We start from the raw sequence: 24,480 nt of genomic DNA on the forward strand, positions 1-24,480 counted from the left end.
CCCTTCCTGGCACCTTCCTCATTATTTTCCGAGAATTGGGTGTTTTATTTGGGTATGGGGGCGCTTGGTGGTTTTCCCCAGGGGTGGTACTTGGCACCAGTTTGGGTACATTTCTCGGCAAGTACGTGTTATTTTCTGGGGTTTTACGGTTAAGGGTTAAGGGGGTTACCATGGGTCGCCTAAAGAAGTTCTATGATTGGCTAATTTTGCAGATAGCTGGAATTGGAAAGTTTGCAGATAGCTGCAACTGCAAGAGTGATCAGCTCTTTGCAAAAGCAATTTCTTAATGATTTCATAAACTTGCGGTTATTATATTGCTAAAGCAGTTTCTGTTGTAGCCCTTAGCATTGTTTTTTGTTTTTCCTCCCCCCCTCCTCTGGCCATTACCCTTGACCGAGTTTGGCAGAGAACTGTGTTGATCAGTCTTGCTCAGGCCTGGGCCTGTACTGCTTTGTGTAAGGGTAGTTAGCATAACAGATCTCTGTTGGAGGGTTTATTTCAGGGCCTTCAGACTCTAAGCTTTGGCTATTAAAAAGAAGGCCCCCCTGTTCTATTTCCCCACACATGCGAATTGAAAATTCAGTTCCCATGAATGCTCATGCAGTAAAACTTAATCACACAAATGTATGTAACAAGCAAGCACAAGCATACCCATATTAAAATCCAAGCAATTATCCAGGCACTTTTTTGTATTGTTTGGCAGTAATCATTTGACAGAAATGTGTGAAACTAAAGTGGTTTTCGTTCAAAGGGGAAGGAGGGAATACTTTTTTATTTAGTTTTGTGGCACCTGAATTGTACAATTAGTTTGGAACCCCAAAATTATAACATGGCCCAGCTTTGCTGCAAACTTACCGGTATTTCAGCTTCACCAAAAGCTTTGTTGCCATCGGTGACAGTTATTCCTCTGTAGAAGGCCCACACAAGTTCTATGAATTGCTTAAATCCCAAGTAAACCCAATTTTGAGGACTTAAGTGGGGCCTGATGTGAAAGAAATAGCTCAAATGAGAATTTTGGCTCAGCATAAACTTTAATTTTGTTTTAAATGAAATGTATGTTGATAAGATATGAAAGCAACTCTTTGCTTCATGGTCAAAAATCACTAGGGATTGATCATGATCTTGCCCATGCACCCCCATAGTAAGTTCTCTAATTTTTTTGGTTGGTAACCTGTCATGGACTAATTAAATTTATTTCCAGTATTTTGAGAGACTGTATGAGTGTGGGCGAATGACAAACTTGCTGACTAGGCTGTTAACTATTTTTATGAGTCTGCTTAGGCCTACAATGAACACTGATGAATATTCAATTGTGCGCTGACTTATAAAAGGAATTGCATAGGATGCATGTCAACACAGTATTTAACCCTTAAGCTCTAAATATCTTGATTTTTTTTTAACTTTCTCATAATGAATATTGCATCAATGTCTTTTCCCCACCCTGGATATCCACCCGTGTAGCATCATGTCATCAGTGAACGTGAGGACAATAGTTGGTGTCATTAGATTGCCCAAACCAACCCAAAACCTTCTCAGCTTCTTTATAAATCTATTTTTAGCACAAAAGAATGTGACTGATATTCTGGTGCAATAATGAATGTTGGGTTGAGAGTAGGAGGCTCGCAATATGAACTTTGTCCTCGCTGTACAGAAAATGATAATGGAATAAAACACATTGCAATCTGTTTGACTACTTAAAGGTACTTGCCTCTCACTTCCAGTTCTGGTGTGCCAGACTGAGCACACCATGTGAATATTTCTCTACAGAAAATGGAAGATGGTTCAAGGCTTAACTTTCACAGTGTCATTCTTCTGTTTCTTCAAACGTATTTTTGAGTCATTCAGGACTTTGTTTTGAAGCTTGAATTTGGCACTGTGTCAGTGTCCATAAAACTTATTTTTTTTGTGTTTCCAAAAAAAAAAAAATCCTTGCACTGTCGGGCTCATAACAAACTGTAATATTTTAATTGCTTCTCTGAAAATGATGTTTACTGCCTGAATGAACAGCCATGTTAATCAGAATGTTTCAAAACAATGTGGAGAAGATGGCCTGTTTCCTCAAGGGTGGCTGGCTGCTATCTCTCAAAGAGGATGGGACAAGAGGAGGCATGAAAAATATCTAAATGAGCTAGTTATAATTAAACAGTGCTATCCAGTGGAGTGGTCGTTCTCATGAGAAAATTGACAGAATATTAAGCATTCTAAGGCATAACCAAGAAGAGATGATCTTGACAAAGTCAGTTTTTGAACTTCAATGCTCACTTTATGGAGTATTGGCATTAAAAAAAAAAACAAGCAAATAAAAAAATCCTCCCAACGAACTCTTCTCCTTGCTCCAACCCATCAAATTCACATTGTTTGAATTCTATGGCCATGTATCACAGTTGATTGTGACAGCAAAGTTTTGATTATGTAACAAAATATATTATGATCTATTGTTTTTAATAATAGAATAAGTGAAATCAGTTAGATTTCTCTAACTAAAGATGGATTTAAAGGAATTAATGATGGACAACGAGGGAGGGTGGTGGATAGTGAGTGGAAGACACAGACTTGGGGCTGGTTCCTATGCTCATTGAAGGTAACAGAGAAGCTTTTTTAGACTTCCATGCATGTACTATCACAGAGGTGGGCAAACTACCGCCCATGGGCCACATCTGGCCCGCGGGACCGTCCTGCCTGGTCCCTGAGCTCCCGGCCCGGGAGGCTAGCCCCCGGCCCCTCCCCTGCTATCCCTCCTCCCCTGCAGCCTCAGCTCGCTCCGCCGCTGGCACAATGCTCTGGGCGGCAGGGCTATGAGCTCCTGGGGCAGCGCAACTGCAGAGCCTGGCCTGACCCAGTGCTCTGAGCTGCATGGTGGCAGCGGAGGCGGCAGCGTGGCCCGGCTGTAGCGCCGTCAGCCACCGGTGCTCCAGGCAGTGTGGTAAGGGGGCAGGGAGCAGGGGGGGTTGGATAGAAGGCAGGGGAGTTCGGGGTGATGGTCAGGGGGCGGGGCTGTGGATGTTGATCAGGCAGAAACAGGGGGTTGAATGGGGGCAGGAGTCCCAGGGGGCAGTCAGGAAGGAGTGGGGGTTGGATGGGGCGGCAGGGAGCGGTCAGGGGCAGGGGTTCCTTGGGCAGTCAGGGGACAGGGAGAAGGGGTGGTTGGATGGGGCAGGGGTCCTGAGGGGGCCGTCAGGAATGAGAGGAGGGGTTGGATGGGGCAGGGAGTCCCGGGGGGAGCCATCAGGAATGAGAGGAGGGGTTGGATGGGGCGGCGGGGGTCCGGGGGCATTCAGGGGACAGGGGGAGTTGGACAGGGCAGGAGTCCGGGGTGGGGGGGCAGATAGGAAGTGGGGGCTGGGCCACGATCCCTCCCCTAACTGGCCCTCCATACAATTTACAAAACCCGATGCGGCCCTCAGGCCAAAAAGTTTGCCCGCTCCTGTACTATTAGCTACTTAACCCTCCATCCTGCAAGATCTGGAGCACCTTTGGTTCCCATTGAAGTCAATGAGCATTAAAGGTGCTCAGCATCTTGCAAGATGGGGCCTTACTTTACTAACTTTTTTGCTGTGATTTTAATCCCCAATTGACTATTTGCTCAGAAGCTGATGAGATTAGTCCCTGTGACTTTTTTGGGGGGGGGGGGAATCACCCAGATCATTTACTCATTAATACAGGGGAAACGGAATTCAAGTTATTTATATCTATATGAACCTGTACTTTCACATTTTTTCAAATCTGGAGTTTTTATTATAGTGTGTAGAATACAAAGTATACAGTCTAGGACACAGTACTCAGTTGGGGTCTGGCATTCAGTGTATGCATTCAGGCATATACCAAGTTTTAACATGGGCTTTAAGGCTTTAAGAGTCCTTGTTTTTTTCAGTTGAAAGATTTATATGCTGGAGTGATAAAATGAAAAAGAAATATGTAATGTTCAAATCATCAAAGGGTCAAGGAGATGGCATTTCTCGAAGATGTTAGAAGACGTCATTATATGATTGGTGGTGTCTTATAAATCCATATCAGATTACCCTCCTATTTTCTTGCTGACCACTAGGGATATGAAACTGGCTGGTATTTGCTACTGTTCTTAGTTATACATGGAGATGTTCGTGTATTTATGATAAAATACTTTGTATTGCTTTTCAGAGGCTTTTGTACCCCAGCCTCTGAAAGTTACCTCCTGTTGTTGCAGGACCAAATCCTGACATGCTTACTCTGCTTTTACTCTGGTTCAGTTTTATTTCAGTGAAACTTTTGTTTGAGAAAGGACAGAGCTAAAATTGATAAGTCTCTAAGATTTCCCCTATCATTTTAAAATTCAGTCATAGTGCCAGGATCCTCCTCCTTGGCAGAATGTCTTCGTGCAGTCTGGATCCTAGGACAAGGGTCTAAACCAAAGAAGGGCAGTGCACTGCCATACTCAGTGAGAACTGCTCAGAATCTCTCAGGCAGGATCAGTCCTATAATCGTGGGCTTGTTTTTGTGCTTATCTGAAATGATTTGTGGCTTTGCCCTGATGCTCTGCAGTAGTAGCACCCCTCCTTTATTTTTTCAGGCAACTGCTACAGTTTACAAAACTTAAGAGCTTAATTCCCATGTCATTTGCACCATTTTACATTGATGTAAGTCCACTGATGTTAAAGGAGTTCTCAGCTACTCCTGGTTTATTGCAGTGTGAGAGGAAAGTCAGACCAAAAGCACCATATAGAACCCTCCTGCAAAAGCCCTGAAGTACCAGTAATGGCATGCATATACCAGTGGCTGGGAATTTCTGTTCTACAGACACTGGCTAAAGGAGGCTTCAGGACTTTGCAATGGAAGTTTCCTAGGTGAAGGAGAGTTTACTGTTGTATTTGAAAGCCTTTGAGAAATCATCTGACGGTGTACAAGTCTCTGACAATGAGCATAAAATGACAGCAATACATATTTGAAAACTAGGCTCTCTTTCATTGTTATGCTGATGATTTACTGGTCTTGGTTTTGTCTTTTTGTCAACTCCTCATCTCCATGACAGGGATTTGGGAAACAAGTGGATGTGTCATATATTGCCAAACATTACAACATGAGCAAAAGCAAAGTTGACAACCAGTTCTACAGCGTGGAAGTAGGTGACTCAACCTTCACCGTTCTCAAGCGCTACCAGAACTTAAAACCTATTGGCTCTGGTGCTCAGGGAATAGTTTGGTAAGTCTCTTCAGTTTCTTTTATTTATGCTTTTAAATAGGATATGCCTTCTGCATTTCTTTGGAGTTTGCTAGCTCCAAACATTGTAAAAATAACAGTTAAACAGCAGACATCCCTAGAGAAAAAGAGCCTAGTGTTCCTCTAATAAATGTTCTTGCTGTTGTGAATGGCAGCACTGGGTTTGTTTCTCACATAGCAAGTATTAACTAGCAAGAAAGTGGGAGACAGATCTTACAATAATTGACAACTGTAGCCCTTATTTGCAGCAGAAGTGCAAATTATATATCAAACAGACCCTGTAATTTCTACTCCTGGCGCAATAAAAGTCACGGAGACCTGTTTAGAAACAAGTCACATCCCATAGGCATCTTGAAGCTTTCACATATCTGCATGACAGATAATGTTTTTCTTTATTTTAAGTGACATTTCAATGCAATGTTTAAATAATCCAAATGAATGACAGAAATGTAATAGCTGATATTATGTAATATATACCATTAATAGAATTCACAGAGTAAATAATCATTTAAATAATCACATTAAAAGCTTATGTGACATTTTCTTTTACATTTGTTTCTGCAGTTTTAGAGATGGTCCTTTCCTTTTGCCAGTGGTTTATAGTGTGAACCCCTGTCCAGTGGTACTCAGCATATTTGTTTTAGACAGCAAATAGTTCTATCCCTCGCCCCTCCCAACTACTTTATCATAGATGTCATTTTCTGTCTGTCTTCTCTAACACTGCAGTATTGTGAATTTAATGTAATGCTACCTTATCATGGGGGAGAATGGCAGAAACATGAACTTTCTCTAACACAAAGGCAAGTGCAATTCCATAGATTGCTCAGCATGGACACTAAAAATTAGCAGTGAACCATGGCATCTATACCTTCAACCCCTTCCAAGTCTGCATCACTTACAGAACCTATGCCACTTCCACTGACCAAACTGTGTAATTTCAAATCTGCTTCATGGCATCAAATTGAGAATTTATTTATAGTTTTTATCATACCTTTTTTTCCCCAATTTTTTTACAATCAGATTTTAGAAAGAAATATAATGTATGTATTAAGTGCTTTTGTTTGTTTTCCCAGGATGTTTCTCCTTCACTACCTAACATTAAGCTTTTGTCTTCTCTTCCTACTTTGCACCCTGTATTGCTGTGAAACTCCTTCCTCCTCTCAAATCAAATTTTCCTATGCCTGTCCATAACTGATTTGCTGTGAAGTTCAATTATGAGCAACAAAGAACAGATAAAGCTAAAGGCATCTAAATAGAATCAATAACATCCTGTGATATTCATATTTCATGCTGAGATTTGACAGGCCAAAAATCTGAATGCCTTAAGCAAAAAAATCTCCCAAACAAACAAAAAGAATCCCAAACACCACCCAACAAACGAAGTATAAGCTAATACAAATCCCCTGGAATAAATGAATAATGGGGTAAGGCTGCAAAAAGACCAGCGTAGTTTTGGGCTGCAGATGTTAAGATATCAAATCATGGATTAGGAAGACAAGATTCATTTCTATACAAAACCTGAAATATTTAGTGTTGAATTTCAGGCTCTAGTTTACCAGAAGGATACTGACAAACTGATAGGTGCAAAGGAAGATGAATCATTGGTAGGGTGGGATGAAGTGATTTATTTACAAAGACACATTCTAAAAGGTATCTGTAATTTGGCTGTGAGAAAACAAGTGGGGAGATATGCTAAAAGCCTACAGATATTTGAAGGGTGTAAACACCAAAGGCAGAAATACATTATTTTGTGTAATGCCTGTGGATAGATCTAGAAGGAACTGGATGATATTAAGAAAAGGAAAATGTAGGCTGACAACCTTCCTGTCAGTGAGATGTATTAGATTGTGAAATAATCTCCCAAAAGAAGTGGTGGACGCTTTGTTACTTGGAACTTTTAAACCTTAATTGGCCAAAACATAAGAACATGGACCTGAAGGGTTTTTCCTTACATTGACAAAAAGATGAACTGAGTGATCTTTTTAATCTCTGAATTCTCTGATTCTAGAAGATGTACTGTATTTAGCTGTTCTTTCTCACCCCTGCAATCCCCAAAGAAATTGTGCTGGAGAAAAAAAAATCTGATTTTTTTGTTGTGTGAGTGGAAAAGTGATTTGGTAGTCTGTTGGAAAATGTGTTCGAGAAATAACCAAAATTGGCAAGATTATCATTTAATAACATTGGCCAAAAACCACACTGATAAATAGTTTTGGAAACATTCCAGCCATTTAAAAAGAGGCAATAAATAAATGACATCCCCCAAAAGTGGGATAGCCTCCATTTTCTTCTCACACTTGAGGAACAACAGTGCAGTTTTTGTGCCAAGAGATAGGGAACAGCTGCTTTTCTTCATCCTCACCTGTGCCTATTTTCTCTGAAAGATGATCAAACTTGGCATCACGTGAATGGCAGTGAGCCTCAAAAGTAATGGTGACAGCTGGCTCTGGTAGAGAAGATTTCTTGCCAAGCTCATCTTGTTCTTTAGGTGAGAGAAATGCTGACGGAGTCTCTATGTAAATAACTGGGAAGACCTATGTTATGTTATCTTTTTAATTCCAATGACTATGAATATATTACATCTGCTTATTTATTGCTCAAGAAAATTCAGAGATTTTAGGGGCTCAATTTTAGCTCTTGTTGCCAGAAGTGCTTAGGTGTTAGGGGGACTGGATATTTAGTAGCGGATCAGATTATTCCTGAGCCATTCTGTCTAATCTGGATACTGGCATGATGACTTAAGGATAGGGACCCAGGTGCAGTACACTCAGCAATGATCCTTATGGCTGGACTAAAAGAAGAGCAGTGTACATTATTCCTGTCATCTACTTTCATATATAATGAGGTGCTAGGAGTTTACAGGGTGTTTGGCTACACACACAAGCCACCTATTCTTGCCCTATTGGGGTTTAAGAGCGTTGCCTAGTAAATCAGCCAGGCCCCACATCTAGCACTCAGTGGAAGATTTGGTCACAATTCTGGATGGCTCCTGGGAGGATAAAGGTTGCCCAAGGCCTTTTCTTTCTAGAATAGCCATAGAAGAGGAAGAGGATTTAGTGCAACTAAGTACTAAGGTTTTTGCAAGATCTGGGTGGTGGATCATAAAGGGTAATATGTGGTATAGCACTGGTGATAATGTCAAGTCAAACCCCCATCAGTGTACGAGAGTCAGAAGGTATTGAGATCTTACTCATCCCTATAAATAAAAATTAACACAAACAGGAGATTATAAATGCAAAATGATTCATGTGGGGGAATATCACCCAACCACAGAAAAATAGGGAGTTCTGGACGAAGAGAAATTAAGATAAACATGGTCTTACTTCATTATTCCCAGAGCAATAACCCCAATACAAAGACACAGTCTCAGGATGGGAGTATTGAAATAAAGAAGTAAAATCCTCAAAGGAAGGGTAATCTCTCAAAACTTTGTTTAAAAAAAAAGAGAGCGAGAGACCCTACCATATGAAGTGTTTTTAACGCCCATTGCATCCATGTGGAACAGTTATAAATGTTTCAAGACAAATGCCATGTTGAGATGTGTTGATTATAAACATGTTCGGTTCAATATTCTCTGGTTACCCTGAAGTTAATTCCTTCTTTTTTCATACCATAAGGGTTTCTGCTAGTCCGAGTTCATGTGGAGGTTTTTGTAAGTACAGAAGCAGAACACTTGTTTATGAGCAGGGGTTTACTCCTTGTTCCTGCCACCTGTGTGTCTGTGAAAAAGATTAGTTGATTAAATGGCAGCGTATGTTTGTATGAATGGTATGTTTGTTTAGGGGGGTCTGTAGCATCCTCTAGTGCTGCATGTGTACATAAATAATACCACTGGCAACGTTGAAACATTTTGTTGTGTTATCTCAATGATCATATTGTGCTCATGAGCTGTGGCATTGCTGGGGAGTATATGGGCTAGATTCTTCAGTCTGCATAGGACACTTAAGCTCTTACAGGGAGGGATTGTCCCTTTGTTCTGTTTCTACAACATCTAGGGCAAGGGGTTTCTGGTCTATGACTGAGACTTCTAGACTCAACTGCACTATAAATCATAAATAATAATTTATGTCACATGGCCTGAGTATCTGCAGATGGCCAGCAGACAATTTCCCCTCCATCAGTGTAGCCATAACCTGCACCAGCCACAACCCACCACTGGTATATGGGGAAGAACAGGGCATATCAGGGGTGTGGAGTAGCAGAGGTCAGACAGAGAAGAGAAGATTCTCTGTGGTTTGTAGCTAATATACAAAAGAATATCATAGGCTTACCTACCCATGTTTCTTTCACTCATCTGACTGAGAACTGGTGTGTAGGAGCTGTTAGAAGCTGTGTGGCTTCCCATTACAGGTAATGTTGTTTTAGTTGACTTATGCAACAGCCTGAGGAAAAGTTATCATCCTCTGCTTCAATATTTGTACATAGAGGACTAGGTCCTCAACTGGTGTCATTTGGCATACCTCCATTGAAGTTAACCTGAATATCTGGCCCCAAGGATGTAACACTAACTTTCACAGGAAGAGGAAGAGAGAAAACATTTCTTTCTGAACAAAAAGACTAAACTGTCATTTTACACCATGTGTAATCAGTTATTTCAGATTTAGAAATGATAGCTGCAGAATAACAGCCTAAGAAAACAAAAGCACAGAGTGACCCAACCTCTACTCAGAGGAATTTTAAAAATGTACACCGATTTGTAGCCCTAGCACTTTGTGCTGCAGTCGCAAGTCTCAGATGATCAAGTATCTCAGGCCTAGTTAGAATTTTGAATGCAATTTCCCCAAAATTGCAGGAAGCGTGTTGATAATTTAGTCAGTGACATTCTTTCATGTGACTCAGAACTGAGCAAATGCACCTATGTGATGGCAATTCCATTCCAGTTAGGTAATCCTGTAGAACCAAATCTTGCAGTCTTTTTGTGGGCAAAATTCCACTGGGCTAAACTCACAGTGGCAATCATTCTGTCTACCTACAATTTTTTTCTCTAGTTTGTATTCTTTAGAATGGCTTCTAGTCTTCATTTTCTATCCTAAACTATTACTTATGTTGCTATGTGCATATACCTTCTACCCCAGAAATTGCTGCATTTCAGTAGTGGTTGAAGCGGTCCCTTTGGAGAACTCGATCTGTAAGGTTCTTTGGAAGAAAGGCAGAATATATATAGTAAATGCCAGTTTTTATTATAGAGAAAAGGTGGGTGAAGTAATATTTTTTTTATTGGATCAACTTCTGTTGGTGAGAGAGATAAGCTTTTAGAGCCACACAGAGCTCTTTTTCAGGTCTGGGAAAGGAACTCCCATCATCACATCGATCATTTTCCTGTATGAGTTAATTCGAGAGCATAGTGATTGTCTGGTTTCACCCACATAATTGTTGTTGGGATGTTTAGTGAACTGGATGAGGTACACCACATGTTGTGATAGGCACGTGTAGGACCCCTGGATATTGAAAGGTGTGTTGTGGGGGATGTTGATCATTGTAGCAGTGGAGATATGTTTGCAGGTTTTGCATCTGTTGTTCTGGCAGGGTCTGGTGTTGCTTTGAGTTACTGTATCCTGGCCTATAGGGAGCTTGCTTCTGATCATGAGCCTGGAGAGGTTGGGGAGGTTTGGGGGGGTTGTTTGAAGGCCATAAGTGAGGGTTCAGGGAAGACTTATTTCAGGATAGGGTCCTCATTGAATATGAGTTGTAGTTGTTTGTTGATACCATATGGGTTCCAGTGTGAGGTGGTAGGTGACTACTAGGGGTGTGTGGTCAGAGGGGGTTTTATTTCTGTATTGAAGAAAGGGTTTTTTTTTGTTGGGTTTTTTTTTTTGAGGTATTTGGGTGGCCTGTTCCATGACATGATCTACTTTTTTGGTGGAGAGTTCTTGTTTGAAAGTAGTTTTGAGTGTGTTAAGGTGTATATTCCGGACTTTCTCCTTGGAGAATATTCTGTGGTACCTGAGTGCCTGGCTGTAGATAACAGATTTCTTGGTGTGTTTGGGATGGTTACTGGATCTATGAAGGTAAGTGTGGTGATCCATGGGTTTCTTGTATACAGTTGTCTGTAGAGTTCCGTTGATGAAGCTGATCATGGTGTCCAGGGAGTTGATGCTAGTGTGGGAGTGTTCCAGAGAGAGTTTAAAGGATGGGTGGTGGTTGTTGAAGTAGTGGTGGAAATCTATGAAGGAATTTAAACCATCTGTCCAGAGAATGAAAATATCATGGATGTATCTCAGGTATATCATTAGTTTTGTGGTGCATTTGTCCAGAAATTTTTCTTCAAGGTGGCCCATGAAGAGGTTGGCCTATTGGGGAGCCAACTGAGTACCCATCATTGTTTCCATGGTTTGACTTGGTTTAATTGGTTTAACAGGCCACTTTACTTTGAATGGTCCCTTATAATATGTGCTAACTACTTACCCTAAACAATCTCTTCCATATTTAATTGCACATTTTCATTTAGCTCTTGACCAGCTGAAATGATTACCCTCTGATCTACATCTGGAACAGTAACTCTGACTTTCCGTTGTTGTATCTGTGATTGGTTTCCCAAGGAAACAATGTCAAATTTCATAAACACATTTGGAATCTGGAATGCTGACAGCTGTATCCTGAGGTGGTAAGCTACAGCCGCTAACTTCATTAGGGGTTGCAAATACTCAGGATATGGCCCTGAGTCTTTAAGGAATGTTTGTGTAACAGTGTTTGACTGGCCAGGGGCAGAAGATCTTTCTTAAGACGTGATCATTGCAGCCTTTCTCCTGGTAGGATTGCAGAGGCTATTTGCTCAGCCACTAGGGTGGGAGAAGGGGAAAAAATGCCCTGGGATTGTTCTCCCTCCAACAGCTTGGCTGGATTCCGGCAGGAGCTACCTTCAGCCCTGTTTACTTAGAGAGTGTGTTGCCACAATGTTAAGCTCTTGTGCAAAGTGCAGGGGATAGGAAGCTCCAGAATGGGCTTGGAGGTCTGTATAAGAGTGAAGGACTTATATTCTACCTCTGCTCTGCTTCTTGTAACTTCTTCCCTTTATTAATATCTTGAAATAGTGGGGAAAAGAAGGCTGAAAACGTTAATGTGTATCCACCCGGAGTGCCTGGAGACACCTGAGACAGGATGAAGACCCATTTTTTAAATTAAATAGGGACTTGAAATATATGAAGTTTGAGCAAGAGTTATTGTCAGTATCTTCTTTTTTTCCCCGTTAAAGTTTAAAGCAATAAATAAACAGACTGACATGTAATTATTTGACAAAAATGATTCCTCACATTTTTATAATGCTCCTTTATCACCTGAGAGGCTTCTGGTATGAAGGAAGTTGCTACATATTTCAAGTTTATCTTCTCATATTTCATATTCCTTTGTTAGTACACAGAAATCTGAGAGAGAATTCAGATTCTGTAACCATGACAAGATGTAATAAAACCTGCTACAGTGTAACATGCCCTCTCTGGTGTTTTCACATTCTGTTTCTCTCTTTATAAGGAACTGATAAGGCTCCCACCATTGTAGTAGCTATTGTAGGCACCAGTGTGCTCCCATTTCCTCTCTGAGGCCTTATCTAAACATACAATTTAACTAACTTGGTTTAGAAACTAATTAAATTGGTACAACCCTCTTGTATGGACATTTACATTGGTTTAAGGGTATCCTATATTGATTTAGCTTAAACTGATTCCTTACTGACATAAGCTATATCAGTGTAAGGCATTCTCACGCTGCTTTAAGAGTGTCCACGTTAGAGAGTTTTAATCTAATTAAGCCAGATTTAATTAAGTCAGTTTCCAAACTGATTTAGTTAAATCAGTTCAATCTCTATGTGTATACAAGGCCTACCTAACTTGCATTGATCTCCACAGCTCCCTGCTCTTTCCTTGGTGCCCTCTCATTCCTCACATCTGGCCATCTCAAAGGATTTTTAAATGATGCTTTGATTCTCCTCCTTTCTGAGGTTGCCATTGTTTTCTACTATAGTTGAGTAGCAGGCAAGTTTGGGTTCGAGAAAAGGCTGAGTTCAAGTCTGACTATTGTCCACAAATCTCAGTGATTTCCTGATTGAATTCAAACTTGCCCCTGCATCCCAGGGTGAAATCCTGGCCCTACTGAAATCAACAAGAGTTTTGCTATTGTTTTTGATGGATTCAGGATTTCACCCTAAGCTAAAGCTAAAAGCTCTTCAGGGCAGGCCTGTGGAAACGGGCCAGTGCTCTCCTTTTCAACACTCTCATACCACACAGGTTTCTTCTAGTGATTACCTCCTCTTGCTTTTGCATCACAGTCTGTCTGCCCACTCATATTTACAATGGTCACTTTCTGTCTTCTGACAGATCCAAATGCTGTTGGCATGGGAAGTTTACACAGAAATCGCTACTATCATTCTGTATATTACTAGCAGGAATCTCTCTTTCAATCTCTCCTCCCCCTGCCCCCCAGACCCACACCATTACACCTCCTCCCCTTGCCTCTCTCTCTAATGTCCTGCTCTAAAAGATAGATGATATGAACATGGTCTTCTGTCAAAATAACATTCAAATACCTTTCCTGAAGTAAGTCGTGTGAATTGTCTAATACATAAGCAGTAAATTTGGTTGTTTTGTTGTTGTTTTTTGAACTGAGCGGGAATTCACAGCTTTGGGGGTGTCTGATATTCTTTACTTTTGTAGCTCAAGGAAGGGAATATTCCTGAGTCAGTGGTACTGTTATAGCTGCACTAAGTTTGCCATTAGATTAACCCTTCCACAAACTTCTGTTTCCTCTTGCTAGAATTCCAGTACCAGCTCCGGCTGAGCACATCGGGGTCTCTACTACAGTAAAACAATGACTGTTATCATATGGAAGAAACAGGGATGGGAAGCAGAGAAATAGACAAACAGCAAAACAAAGAAGCAATTGAATCAGAAATGGAAAATAAATACTAGCAAGTCATAAAAGAAATGTGGCTTTTGTCACTTGAATTTCATTATCAGACTGTATTGCTTATTTATGATCTAATATTATATATTAGGTTATATATAAGTTTGCACAGTGCTTTACAGAAAATGAAAGGAAGTTGTCCTTCTCCCAGAGACCTTACATCCTAAATTAAACAAACACAGGAAATATGTGTGATGGGTTAGACCCCCGCTTCCTGGGGTGCCACCAGATGTGCTGGGGTCCCACTGAGCCTATCTGTCCTACCAACCTGGGTCCCCCCCATTCTGTGTTGCTTGTCAGGCTCTCAAGCCCTCTTCCAGCACACAAACAGGTAGGGACACACCCAGCTGTAGAATCACACAAAGACTGCAATCAGCTCTCTGTGGGAGGACTCAGCTAAGGGAATGCCCAGTGCCCCTGTGCACACTATATAGAGATCTATATAGCGTAAGCTCATAAAAATCGTCCCCTCCCTCAATGTGGAGGAAGCTATGCACAGCTCTTTCCTCTCCCCTACCCCCCAGTTATGAATTGCACAAACTGGGTTTTGGAATAAACAAAAACATACGTTTATTAACTACAAAAGGTAGATTTTAAGTGATTATAAGGGATAGCAAACAGAACAAAGCAGATTACTGAGCAAATAAAACAAAACACGCAAACTACGCTTAATACACTAAAGAAACAGGTTACAAATAGTAATTTCTCACCCTAAATGTTGCAGAGCTTCTTCAGCTCAGGGTTCTAGTTATTTCTCTTCACAGCCTAGACCCTTATCTCAGCCTGGACTCAGCCCTTGCCTTTCTCCAGCTTAGTTCCTTTGTTTCTTCAGGTATTCTCAGCAGTCTTCCTTCTTGGGTAGGGAGGCAGTGAAGAAGAGCCCTGATTAACTCACTTCCCAGCTTTAAATAGGATTTACATAAGGCAAGAATCCTTTGTTTCCAGTGGAGAAATACCAGCTGTGTCCAAGGTGGTACTCCATAACATCATCACATCAGGTGACATTATCACATGACCTTGCAGTGTTAAAGCAACCATGAGACAAGATATATTTGTAATGTCCCCAGGAAGGCACTCCAGGAAGATGAGAGATCAGCACCATTGTCTTTCCTAATGGCCCATTCAGGCTGATTGCCTTCTGTCTGGTGGGCGTTCCCCAAGTACACACACAGTTGTAATTGTTACATAGGCAATATTCCTAACTTCGGATACAGAAATGTTACATGCATATAAATTGGATAATCACATTCAGTAAATCACAACCTTTCCAATGATGCCTCACATGACCCATGTTGCACAAAACATATCTCAGTTATGCAATATTCATATTACAACTATATTTTTATGAAGAATATGGGGTGCAGCATCATGATATGATGGCAAAAAAGGAAGGGAGAGAAGGGATGAAGGTTACAACAAATTTTAAAAAATATGAAACAAGTAGTTAGGAGTGAAGTTTGAACGATCAGATGATATTTCAGAACAGAGTAAGGCAAAAGAGAAGAAATATCCAGAACTGGATTAGAATTCCTCAGTGGGAAAACTCACTGAAAGAAGTGAATTTTAAAAGAAGACCTGGAGGTTGAAAGAGAGGATGTTTGGGGAGGGAGCAGGATCCTGGCATAGAGAACAGAAGAGAAGAAGGGCCAAAGTCATGTGTGAAAGTAAGAGAGAAAGATAGCATCAAGATCAGAAGACTGTTTAGAAATTGGAATTGGCAGAAACGGGCAAGGAAGCAAACCAAAACAAGGTCAGAGCTGTAGGCAAGGTGGACTTGTGAAGTGTCTTGAAGTGAGGAAAAGGAGGTAAGGGGACTCACATGGCTCTAAGCCATCTTTGTGCCCTCCTGATGCTCCACTGTGTAACTTAGGCTCCCCTAAGAGCTGTCTAAGTTATGGCAGCCTCCCCAGGCTGCCCTATGGGCCACAAGACTTCTCAAAATTTCCACAGTGCTGCATGCTATAGCTCTGTCCTGCCATGCCTGGTGCACCAGGGCTTGAAAGTGGTTTCTTGGAAGACAGTCTTATGGCTGTCTTCCACATTTCCTGTGCCAGGTGAGCCCTCATCCAGCTGGATACAGACACTTTTATGCTGATAGCTTTTTTACCCCGTGTATAGGTGCTGGAGTGGGAATGAGGCTGTCACTCAAGAAGTGTAAACTTGATGTAGAAAGAACTGTGAACCCAATTTAGTAGCTATAACATTGCTCTAGAACTACAGAACAGTTATGAAAAAAAGTCAGTTTCTTTTTTGGTTATTTAATATTAATGGATGCATGTCCTGGAGCCAAAAATATTGGCGAATAATTGAGCAAAAACAGAAGTCTGAGTTTGTGAGATATCACAAGGTATGTGACAAGTTATATATGAGGCATATGGTGCAGTATATATTTTTTGCCTGCCCATTAGTAGAGTAACTTCATTTTCAAAGGTTGTGTTAAGAAGACTCCAGCTATCTGTTCATATTGTATTGCTGGAGGATCTCCATTGATATAATATTTTTATATAATGATTTCTTCATAAAAGGACCATGCATATTTAGTTTTGTCTTTTCCAACTTTTTATATAGACTGTCTTATTCACGTAGTGTGGCACCATTTAGCAAAACATTGAAGCATTTGCTTCACTCCATCTGTGTTCAGCAATGCGCTCTAGTTAGCAAAGGACTGAAGTATTCTGGTAAAGCCGTTACAGTGCTGAAAAGATCTTCTTGTAGGAAGTGTCTCAATACGTGGACAAAACTCCAAAAAGAATTTTCAACTTATAATTTCTCTACATTGTTATATTATACTAAGGTACTTTTTCTAGAGTTTTCATAGAATGTTAAAGATGGCTAAGGATCATGTCTCGTTTGTGGGCCAGATACTGATCAATTTCACATGTATACATTCTTTGACACCTTTGACACCTGAGACTGACACCTGTATAAATCAGATTGGAATCTGCTCCTATATTTTGTAAAGTGCCATGTAATTATACAGTTGCATATAGATATCTGTTGTTATGACAGTAATGATAACAGATTTTTTTGAATTTTTTTGTTAAATATACTTTTTTTTCAGTCTTTCATATAGCTCAGCCTCATTCACAGATTCCTGGCTATTGAGGGGTATCTGCATACTCAAGTCATGGCAGAGAAGATATGGCTTGTTGCTAATCTACAAGCATTGGGGCCAGAACCTCAGCTTGAATAAATTGTCTTAGCTCCACGGAAGTTAATGGAGTGATGACAACTTATACCAGCTGCAGATCTGTCCCTAAGTTCTGAAGTGAAAAACTAGGTAGGCAACTTAGAACAGAGCTCCTCGAAAGCTGTTAAACTAAATTACAATCACTTTAAATATAATGCACAATGTTGAGAGCCTAGTTGAAATGCAGTGAGACTGCAGCCTGCTTATGTGGGGGCTCAGTAAATAGGTTTTTGTTTTGTTGAGTCCTCCAGGGTAAGGGCAATAATTAGGGCTATGGAATCTGTGACTTCCAGAGACCTCTGTGACATAAGCCCGCTGCGCCTGGGAGCTGAAGGGTCCCCCCGCAGCTCGTGGTGGCTGGGAACTGCCGGGGTCCCGAGCTTCAGCCTCAATGGGGGGGGGGGGGGAGGTTGCCCCAGAAGCTCCCAGCCACATAGCAGGACCCCATAGCTCCCTATTTTGTCATGCATATTTTTAGTAAAAGTCACGGATAGGTCACGGGCTTCTGTGAATTTTTCTTTATTGCCTGTGACCTGTCCGTGACTTTTACTAAAAATATGCGCGACAAAATCTTAGCCTTAACAATAATACAGTCAAAGATGGTGGGAGGGGTGTGGTGTGTGGGAGTTGCAGGGGGTGGATGAGAGTTGTCCTTTTTGCCATTTTCTCTGGGCTTGGTTTGTGTCACCCTTGGAAATGGTCAGTATCTCTCCATGCAGGCTAGCCTGACATTTTGAGAGTTTCTGGCACATGGCAGCTAAGAGGGACAAGTGATATTGTAGAGCCCAGTAGTGCAAATGGATCTGAGTGGGTGGACCACAGGGATTTGCCCATTCAGATCTGTTTGTAGATCAGGGACCTTGGTGATTGCTTTATGTATTGACTACATAAAGAATTGTCAGCACTTCTGATGGCAAATACATGGGGTTTAGGTATGAAAATAATGACATTTCTCCCTCAGTGCAGAACTGTACATTTTGATGAATTCTGTGATCTTCACTCTAAAGAGACATTCTCCCTCCTGGCTTTTTGCTTTCAACATAAAGCAAGGTGAAAACTGGATAATGAACCTGCAAATGTGATTTCCCCCTTTCCCCCTGCTGGCATCACCATTAGTGAGAATTTGTTCTAATAGCTCTAATCCCATTATGATGCAAATAAGATTTTGTTTTCTGTGGTAGAAATATCTGATGCATTTGCATTTACAATGGGTGAAAATAAAATATGTCTGCCTCCTATTGGGATTGCAGCATCTTTAGATCTAACAACCTCAAGTTAAACCGAGTGTTCTTTGAAATGGTGGTGAACCAGTATTTACAAAGGAAACAGTTACTTGACTCTTAACTATATTGGCTCTAATGAGTTTGCCGCAATAAAGGAAGAAATCAAATATTACGTAAAAGTCAGTGAACACTTGATCATACTCTATCAAGGCAAATCATTTCACTTGGAATAGATGAATGAAAAGAACTCTATTGGCAAACGTTAGTGCTCAAAAGCCAAATAAACTATCCTAACCGCAAAAACAAAACAACACCCCCCCCCCCCAAAAAACCACACACACCACTAGAGTCAGATTAAATACTCTGCTGACTCTGATATTCTTTAGCAAGGAAAATGTTTCTAAAAAGAGCACATTAGTGGGGGAAAAAAGAGGATTGCAGATTTCTAACTATGAGGTATACAAACTGTGTGGGTGGAGTGGGGTAAGGAAGCAGGATAAGCCTTAGAGACAGAAAATAAAGCACTATCAAAATTCATTGGGAGAATGAAAAACGTTCATGTTTTCCTCAAGTACTCAACTAAACATTTGCTTTGCCTAGCCCCTGTACCACCAATTACTCCTGCAACAAGGGTGGTAATTTTACAGGTGCTGTAATTCCATGGGATGCTGGGATTTCAGATCATGTAAATGATGCAGCACTACATGTGAATTACACATTATGTACCTGGGGCACTATGCTACATTGAATGCTTAGTAGTACTGAGTGGAGACTCAAGTCTGAGAGCCTGATTCTGCTCTCTCTACAGGAGTAATTTAATTTGTCAGTGAATTTATGCTAATTTAAAAGTGATGTAAAAGCACATTCTGTCTTCCCATATCTTTGATTCACCATTAGCTAATAAAAGCACTTGGGTTTCTAATTCAGTTTTTTCCTTTGTTTTCTAAACTACATCAAATTGTCCTGGCTGGACCTTCTGGACCATTTCCAGTGCAGTAGAGCAGACCTAAAATCAGCATAATTGGCCAGCTGTAGATTCTCCTTGAATCCTTGAATCTCCCTTGAATGCAATGTTGGCTCAGAGCAGCCATACCACCTCCTGCATGCGTCTTCCAAACTGCCACCCTAGAGGTTGTGGCTGGGATGTCCTTATACCAGGAATATTTACTTGCTGGAATTTCCCCTTTGGGCTATAGTTTACTGTGCATAATTTAGAGCAGCCCTGAGGATGCTTTAACTTGTACCAGAGTGTTGGCAGGCCCCTGGCCAACCCTATGATTGATTGAGGGTAATGATGGCTTAAAGTAATATTTGTTCCATCCCCAACCAGCCGTGCACCAAGTAAGGCTTAGCCACTGGAGGCTCTGGCCCCATCTGTCCAGCAATTCATAGCTATTGTGTAGTTCAGGGGTGCCAAACTGTGGCTCGCAAGCGACATGTGGCTCCTTTACTATTAAGGTGCGGCTTGCAAGCCCGCTCTCTCCCCCCACCATTCTCTGCCTACCAGACTGGGGTAGGGGAGCTCAGGACCTCTGCCTTGCAGTGGGGTGGTGGGGTAGGAGCTTCTGTCCAGCGGGGAGGAGGATCTCAGGGCTTCAGCACTGTGGGGTGCACCTGCAAGGGTTCGGTGCTTCAGTCCCAGCTCTCAAACTTCTAAAAATTCTCATATGTGGCTCGGAGGGCCAGTAAGTTTGGCCACCCCTGGTATAGTTAGTCTGAAGAACCAAACTTCATGGAAGCCTTTGCACTAAAGCTATTGTTTCATGGTAAAAGCAGATTATTATTTCAATGCCTATCACTGCAAATTATTGGTTGTCTGCAACATCCTTCTTCTTAGGGTCTGGTTAAATTGAATTGTTCATTCAATGAGAAATGTAGCAAGAAAGCTTAGAAAGTCATTAATTTGTTGCTCCAAATTGACAGACTTCGTTATATTTTAGCCAGAAAAGACCAGCATGTTTTTTAAAGCATGACTGTGAGCAGAATATGTGAGATTGTATCTAATGTTCAGAACAAGTTTTTCTTTTCTTTTCTTTTCTTTTCTTTTCTTTTCTTTTCTTTTCTTTTCTTTTCTTTTCTTTTCTTTTTTATTTCCTTCAAGTTAGTAGAAATGAAACACCTAAAATATGAGTGTTATCACTGTATTTATAAATATTTGTCATTGGCCAGTCTGGAAGAGCCAGGAACTGGATTATTTGCCAAGCCCGCTGCCTCAGTTCCCAGATTTCCACATATTTGGAAATTGCTGCTGAACAAGGAAAATGAAGTTTTGCTGGTTTTCACATATTGTAGCTTGAGAAACCCTATGAGCTATTCAAATATGTTATCAATTTTGAATAAGAACAACATAAGAACGGCCATACTGAGTCAGACCAAAGGTCCATCTAGCTCAGTATCCTGTCTTCAGACAGTGGCCAATACCAGGTGCTTCAGAGGGAATGCACAGAACAGGTAATCATCAAGTGATCCATTCCCTGTCGCCCATTCCCAGATTCTAGCAGAGATTAGGGACACCATCCCTGCCCATCCTGGCTAATAGCCATGGATAGACCTATCCTCAAAGAATTTATCTAGTTCTTTTTTGAACCCTGTTATAGTTTTGGCATTCGCAACATCCTCAAGCACAGAGTTCCACAGGTTGACTGTGTGTTGTGTGAAGAAATACTTCCTTTTGTTTGTTTTAATCCATCTGCCTATTAATTTCATTTGACCCCTAGTTCTTTTGTTATGAGGAGTAAATAAATAACACTTCCCTATTTACTTTCTCCACACCAGTCATGATTTTATACACCTGTATTGTATCCCCCCTTAGTTATCTGTTTTCCAAACTGAAAAGTCCCAGTCTTATTAATCTCTCCTCATATGGAATCTGTTCCATGCCACTAACAATTTTTGTTGCCCTTTTCTGAACCTTTTCCAGTTCCAATATATCTTTCGTGAGATGGGACAACCACAGCTGCATGCAATATTCAGGATGTGGGCTTACCATTGATTTATATAGGGGCATTATCATATTTTCTGTTTTATTATCTATCCCTTTCTTAATGATTCCCAACATTCTGTTCGCTTTTTTGACTGCCGGACAACGACTCCGAGATCTCTTTCTTGAGTGGTAACAGCTAATTTAGACCCCATCATTTTATATGTATAGTTGGGATTATGTTTTCCAATGCGCATTACTTTGCATTTATCAACATTGAATTTCATCTGCCATTTTGTTGCCCAGTCACCCAGTTTTGTGCGACCCCTTTGTAACTCTTTGTAGTCTGCTTTGGACTTAACTATCTTGAGTAGTTTTGTATCATCTGCAAATTTTGCCACCTCAGTGTTTACCTCTTTGTCCAGATCATTTATAAATACATTGAATAGTACTGGTCCCAGTACAGACCCCTGGGGACAGCATAGGAGATGGTGCAGTATTTCCCTTTAGTTATGATGGGAAATTACTGTGCTTACTCAGATACCACTGTGAGGTAACAGTTGGTAAATGGTGAACTTGGTAATGATCATTAACATACCATACAAACGTAGAAGAAGATGGGAAGCTTAAAGGTTCATCACTACCTGACCTTCTGTATTTGGTGGAAATTGATAATGTGGGATTCCTTCCACCCGATCGCCACAGGAGACCTCTGCTTAATGCTCCAGAGGAAGGTGGGAAAAAACCCAAAGTCACTTCCAATAAGCCATGCATGTTGAGAAGATTCCTTCCTGACCACAAAGCTGAAACTTCCTCTTTTGTCTGTTCAGGCTCAAATTAGTTATTCCTGGATGTTACAGTATACGGGCCTGGTCTAAAGCTCATTGAAGTAAGTGGAAAGATTCTATTGACTCCAATGGGTTTTGGAGCATGCCCTGTATAGGTAGAAATCTACAGTGTTTTGAAGTTTCCTAAAATCTTTAGAACCATATCCATGATTAATTTTTAATTATGTGAAATACTTTCCTCTTCATTTAAACTATCTTCAAGGAAAATGTAAGATGTATTTTAAAAACAATTTTCATTTACATGATGGAAAGCTATAATAAATATACCCGCTTGATCAGGGAAATCTTTTTTGAAAATAAATAATATAAAAAGAATTAAAAAAAACTTATAGCAACGGAGAACTTTCATTTTGGCAAAGAGAAACTGAAGTTGCAGATCAAAAGTTTTGAATTAAACTCTAAAATTAGAATTTATAAACTTAAGTGAATTCCAAGGCCCAGTTAGTAAAACACTTAAGAATGTGCTTGATGTTAAGGAAGGATGTTTAAGCATGAGCTTAATAACAATGCTTTCCTGAACTGGGTTCTTAATTTGAGAAAAGAAACATTTGTTTTGGAATGTGATGATTGGGTGTCTAAATGTCCATAAATCAATTCATGGACCAAATGTCCAATAACATCTTTCTTGGGGCGGGAAAAAATTATCTGGCTTTTTGAATCTCAAAAAGAGATTGCTTCATAGAGAATAGTAATGGTGATAAGTGTCTAAAGTCAGGGAAGACGGAATTTGAAGTAATAGGAAAGCCTGGGAAAAGGGATTTAAAAAAAAAAAAACTCTGACTCTAGTATGTAGGTTAGTGGTCACTGTTCTTCCTCTTGAATGTCAGTTGAAGTTATATCTCTACTTTTGTTATAACACACACATTTCAAGATTAAAGATTCACTCCAATCTAACTCTTGACATGGACATGTTTCAGCACTACAGATCAGGGTTATTTAAAGACCACTTTATTGTGTGTCATATTACAATCTCAACATTTTGAGCTGGTTTTTTTTCAGCTGTGTTAGAGTTAAATAGGTAGGGTGAAATGCTGACTCCATTGATGTCAATGGCAAAACTTCCTCCGAAGGATCTTTTAATGCATAAGTAAATTATAAAATGGCAGTGATTCTTAATTAATAGAATTGCTTTTGGTGTCCTGCTGGAGAAAGAAAAGAGGAGACTCAGTTGTGCCATTTGGAAAAGTAAATGCAACACCAGGAACTGCTGGGTAATACAGTTATTCAGATCCATATTAATAGTGGTGGTGATGGAGACTAAAGTGTTTTCTGGTTTCTTTTGCATCCTGCAGGAGGTATGTGAGAGAAATTCCTTGGTGCAGGAGGCAATAGTCTGCTGAGTATGCAGAGCTCCTAATTTTCCCTGTAGTCTTTAACAAGGAGGAACAAGGTTGGTCTTGTTAAGGCACAGAACTGGCAGTCAGGAGGGCTGAGTTCTGTTCCTGACGTCAGTTTCCTCACCCACCATGTGGTGATACTACTTTATCTCACGTGGTGGTGGGAAGTTTAATTTCTGATTATAAGCGTTTTGAGATCTAGAGGTGGGCCTGACCCAAAGCCCTCTGATGTAAACAGGAGTCTTTCCATAATTTACTTCAGTAAGTCTCGAAGCAGACCCTAAGTGTAAAAGATAAATTATTTTCACTTTTCATTGGTCTTTGTGGTCTTTCCATTCTGCGCTGGGATAGATGCTAGTGACAAGAAACATTTTTATTTTTCACTGTTGTTGAAATAATAAGGAATAAGAGAATAATGAAGAGAGAAATTAGGTTTTTGAAAAAAATCATTTATCCTCTGAACTTGGGTTTAATTTGTCCATTAAACTAAGATGCTGTTCTTTGTTTTTAGAAAAATATTCCCTAGAGATGATTCCTTATGCTCTTGATGTATGGTGTTATAAAGCAATGGCAATTGATAATATATAGTCTGAGATCATACACAACATTCTTGGTAAATTATGCAGTTTGGTTCACGTAATTCTTTTTGTCTAAAACAAAATTGAATTACTTAACTTCACCAAGAGGAGAGAAATGATCATAAAGAGCATTGTTAAACACTCATTTCATACACACTTTGTTAGTTGCTGGCTTAAGGAAGACAGATATCTGGTTGAAAACAATTGGAGCCTGGGTTTGTTTGTTTGCTTGCTTTTTCTTGTAATTTTTTTCATGATCTTTGAGTTCTCATCAGACGCATCTTAGAAATTAATTTTTA

General features: G+C 40.4%; 1 protein-coding gene across 50 annotated transcripts in view; it reads left to right on the plus strand.

The window, feature by feature from the left end:
- Positions 1–24,480, plus strand: part of MAPK10 (mitogen-activated protein kinase 10) — a 317,031-nt gene that overhangs the window by 211,602 nt on the left and 80,949 nt on the right. For all 50 annotated transcript variants that reach the window (XM_065597550.1, XM_065597549.1, XM_065597569.1 and 47 more), the window contains one exon: positions 5,006–5,175. In XM_065597550.1, the coding sequence (XP_065453622.1) occupies positions 5,006–5,175 (170 nt within the window). The remainder of the gene's footprint in view (positions 1–5,005; positions 5,176–24,480) is intronic.

This window comes from Chrysemys picta, chromosome 5 (genome assembly GCF_011386835.1).
Source record: "Chrysemys picta bellii isolate R12L10 chromosome 5, ASM1138683v2, whole genome shotgun sequence".
Classification (NCBI taxonomy): domain Eukaryota; kingdom Metazoa; phylum Chordata; order Testudines; family Emydidae; genus Chrysemys; species Chrysemys picta.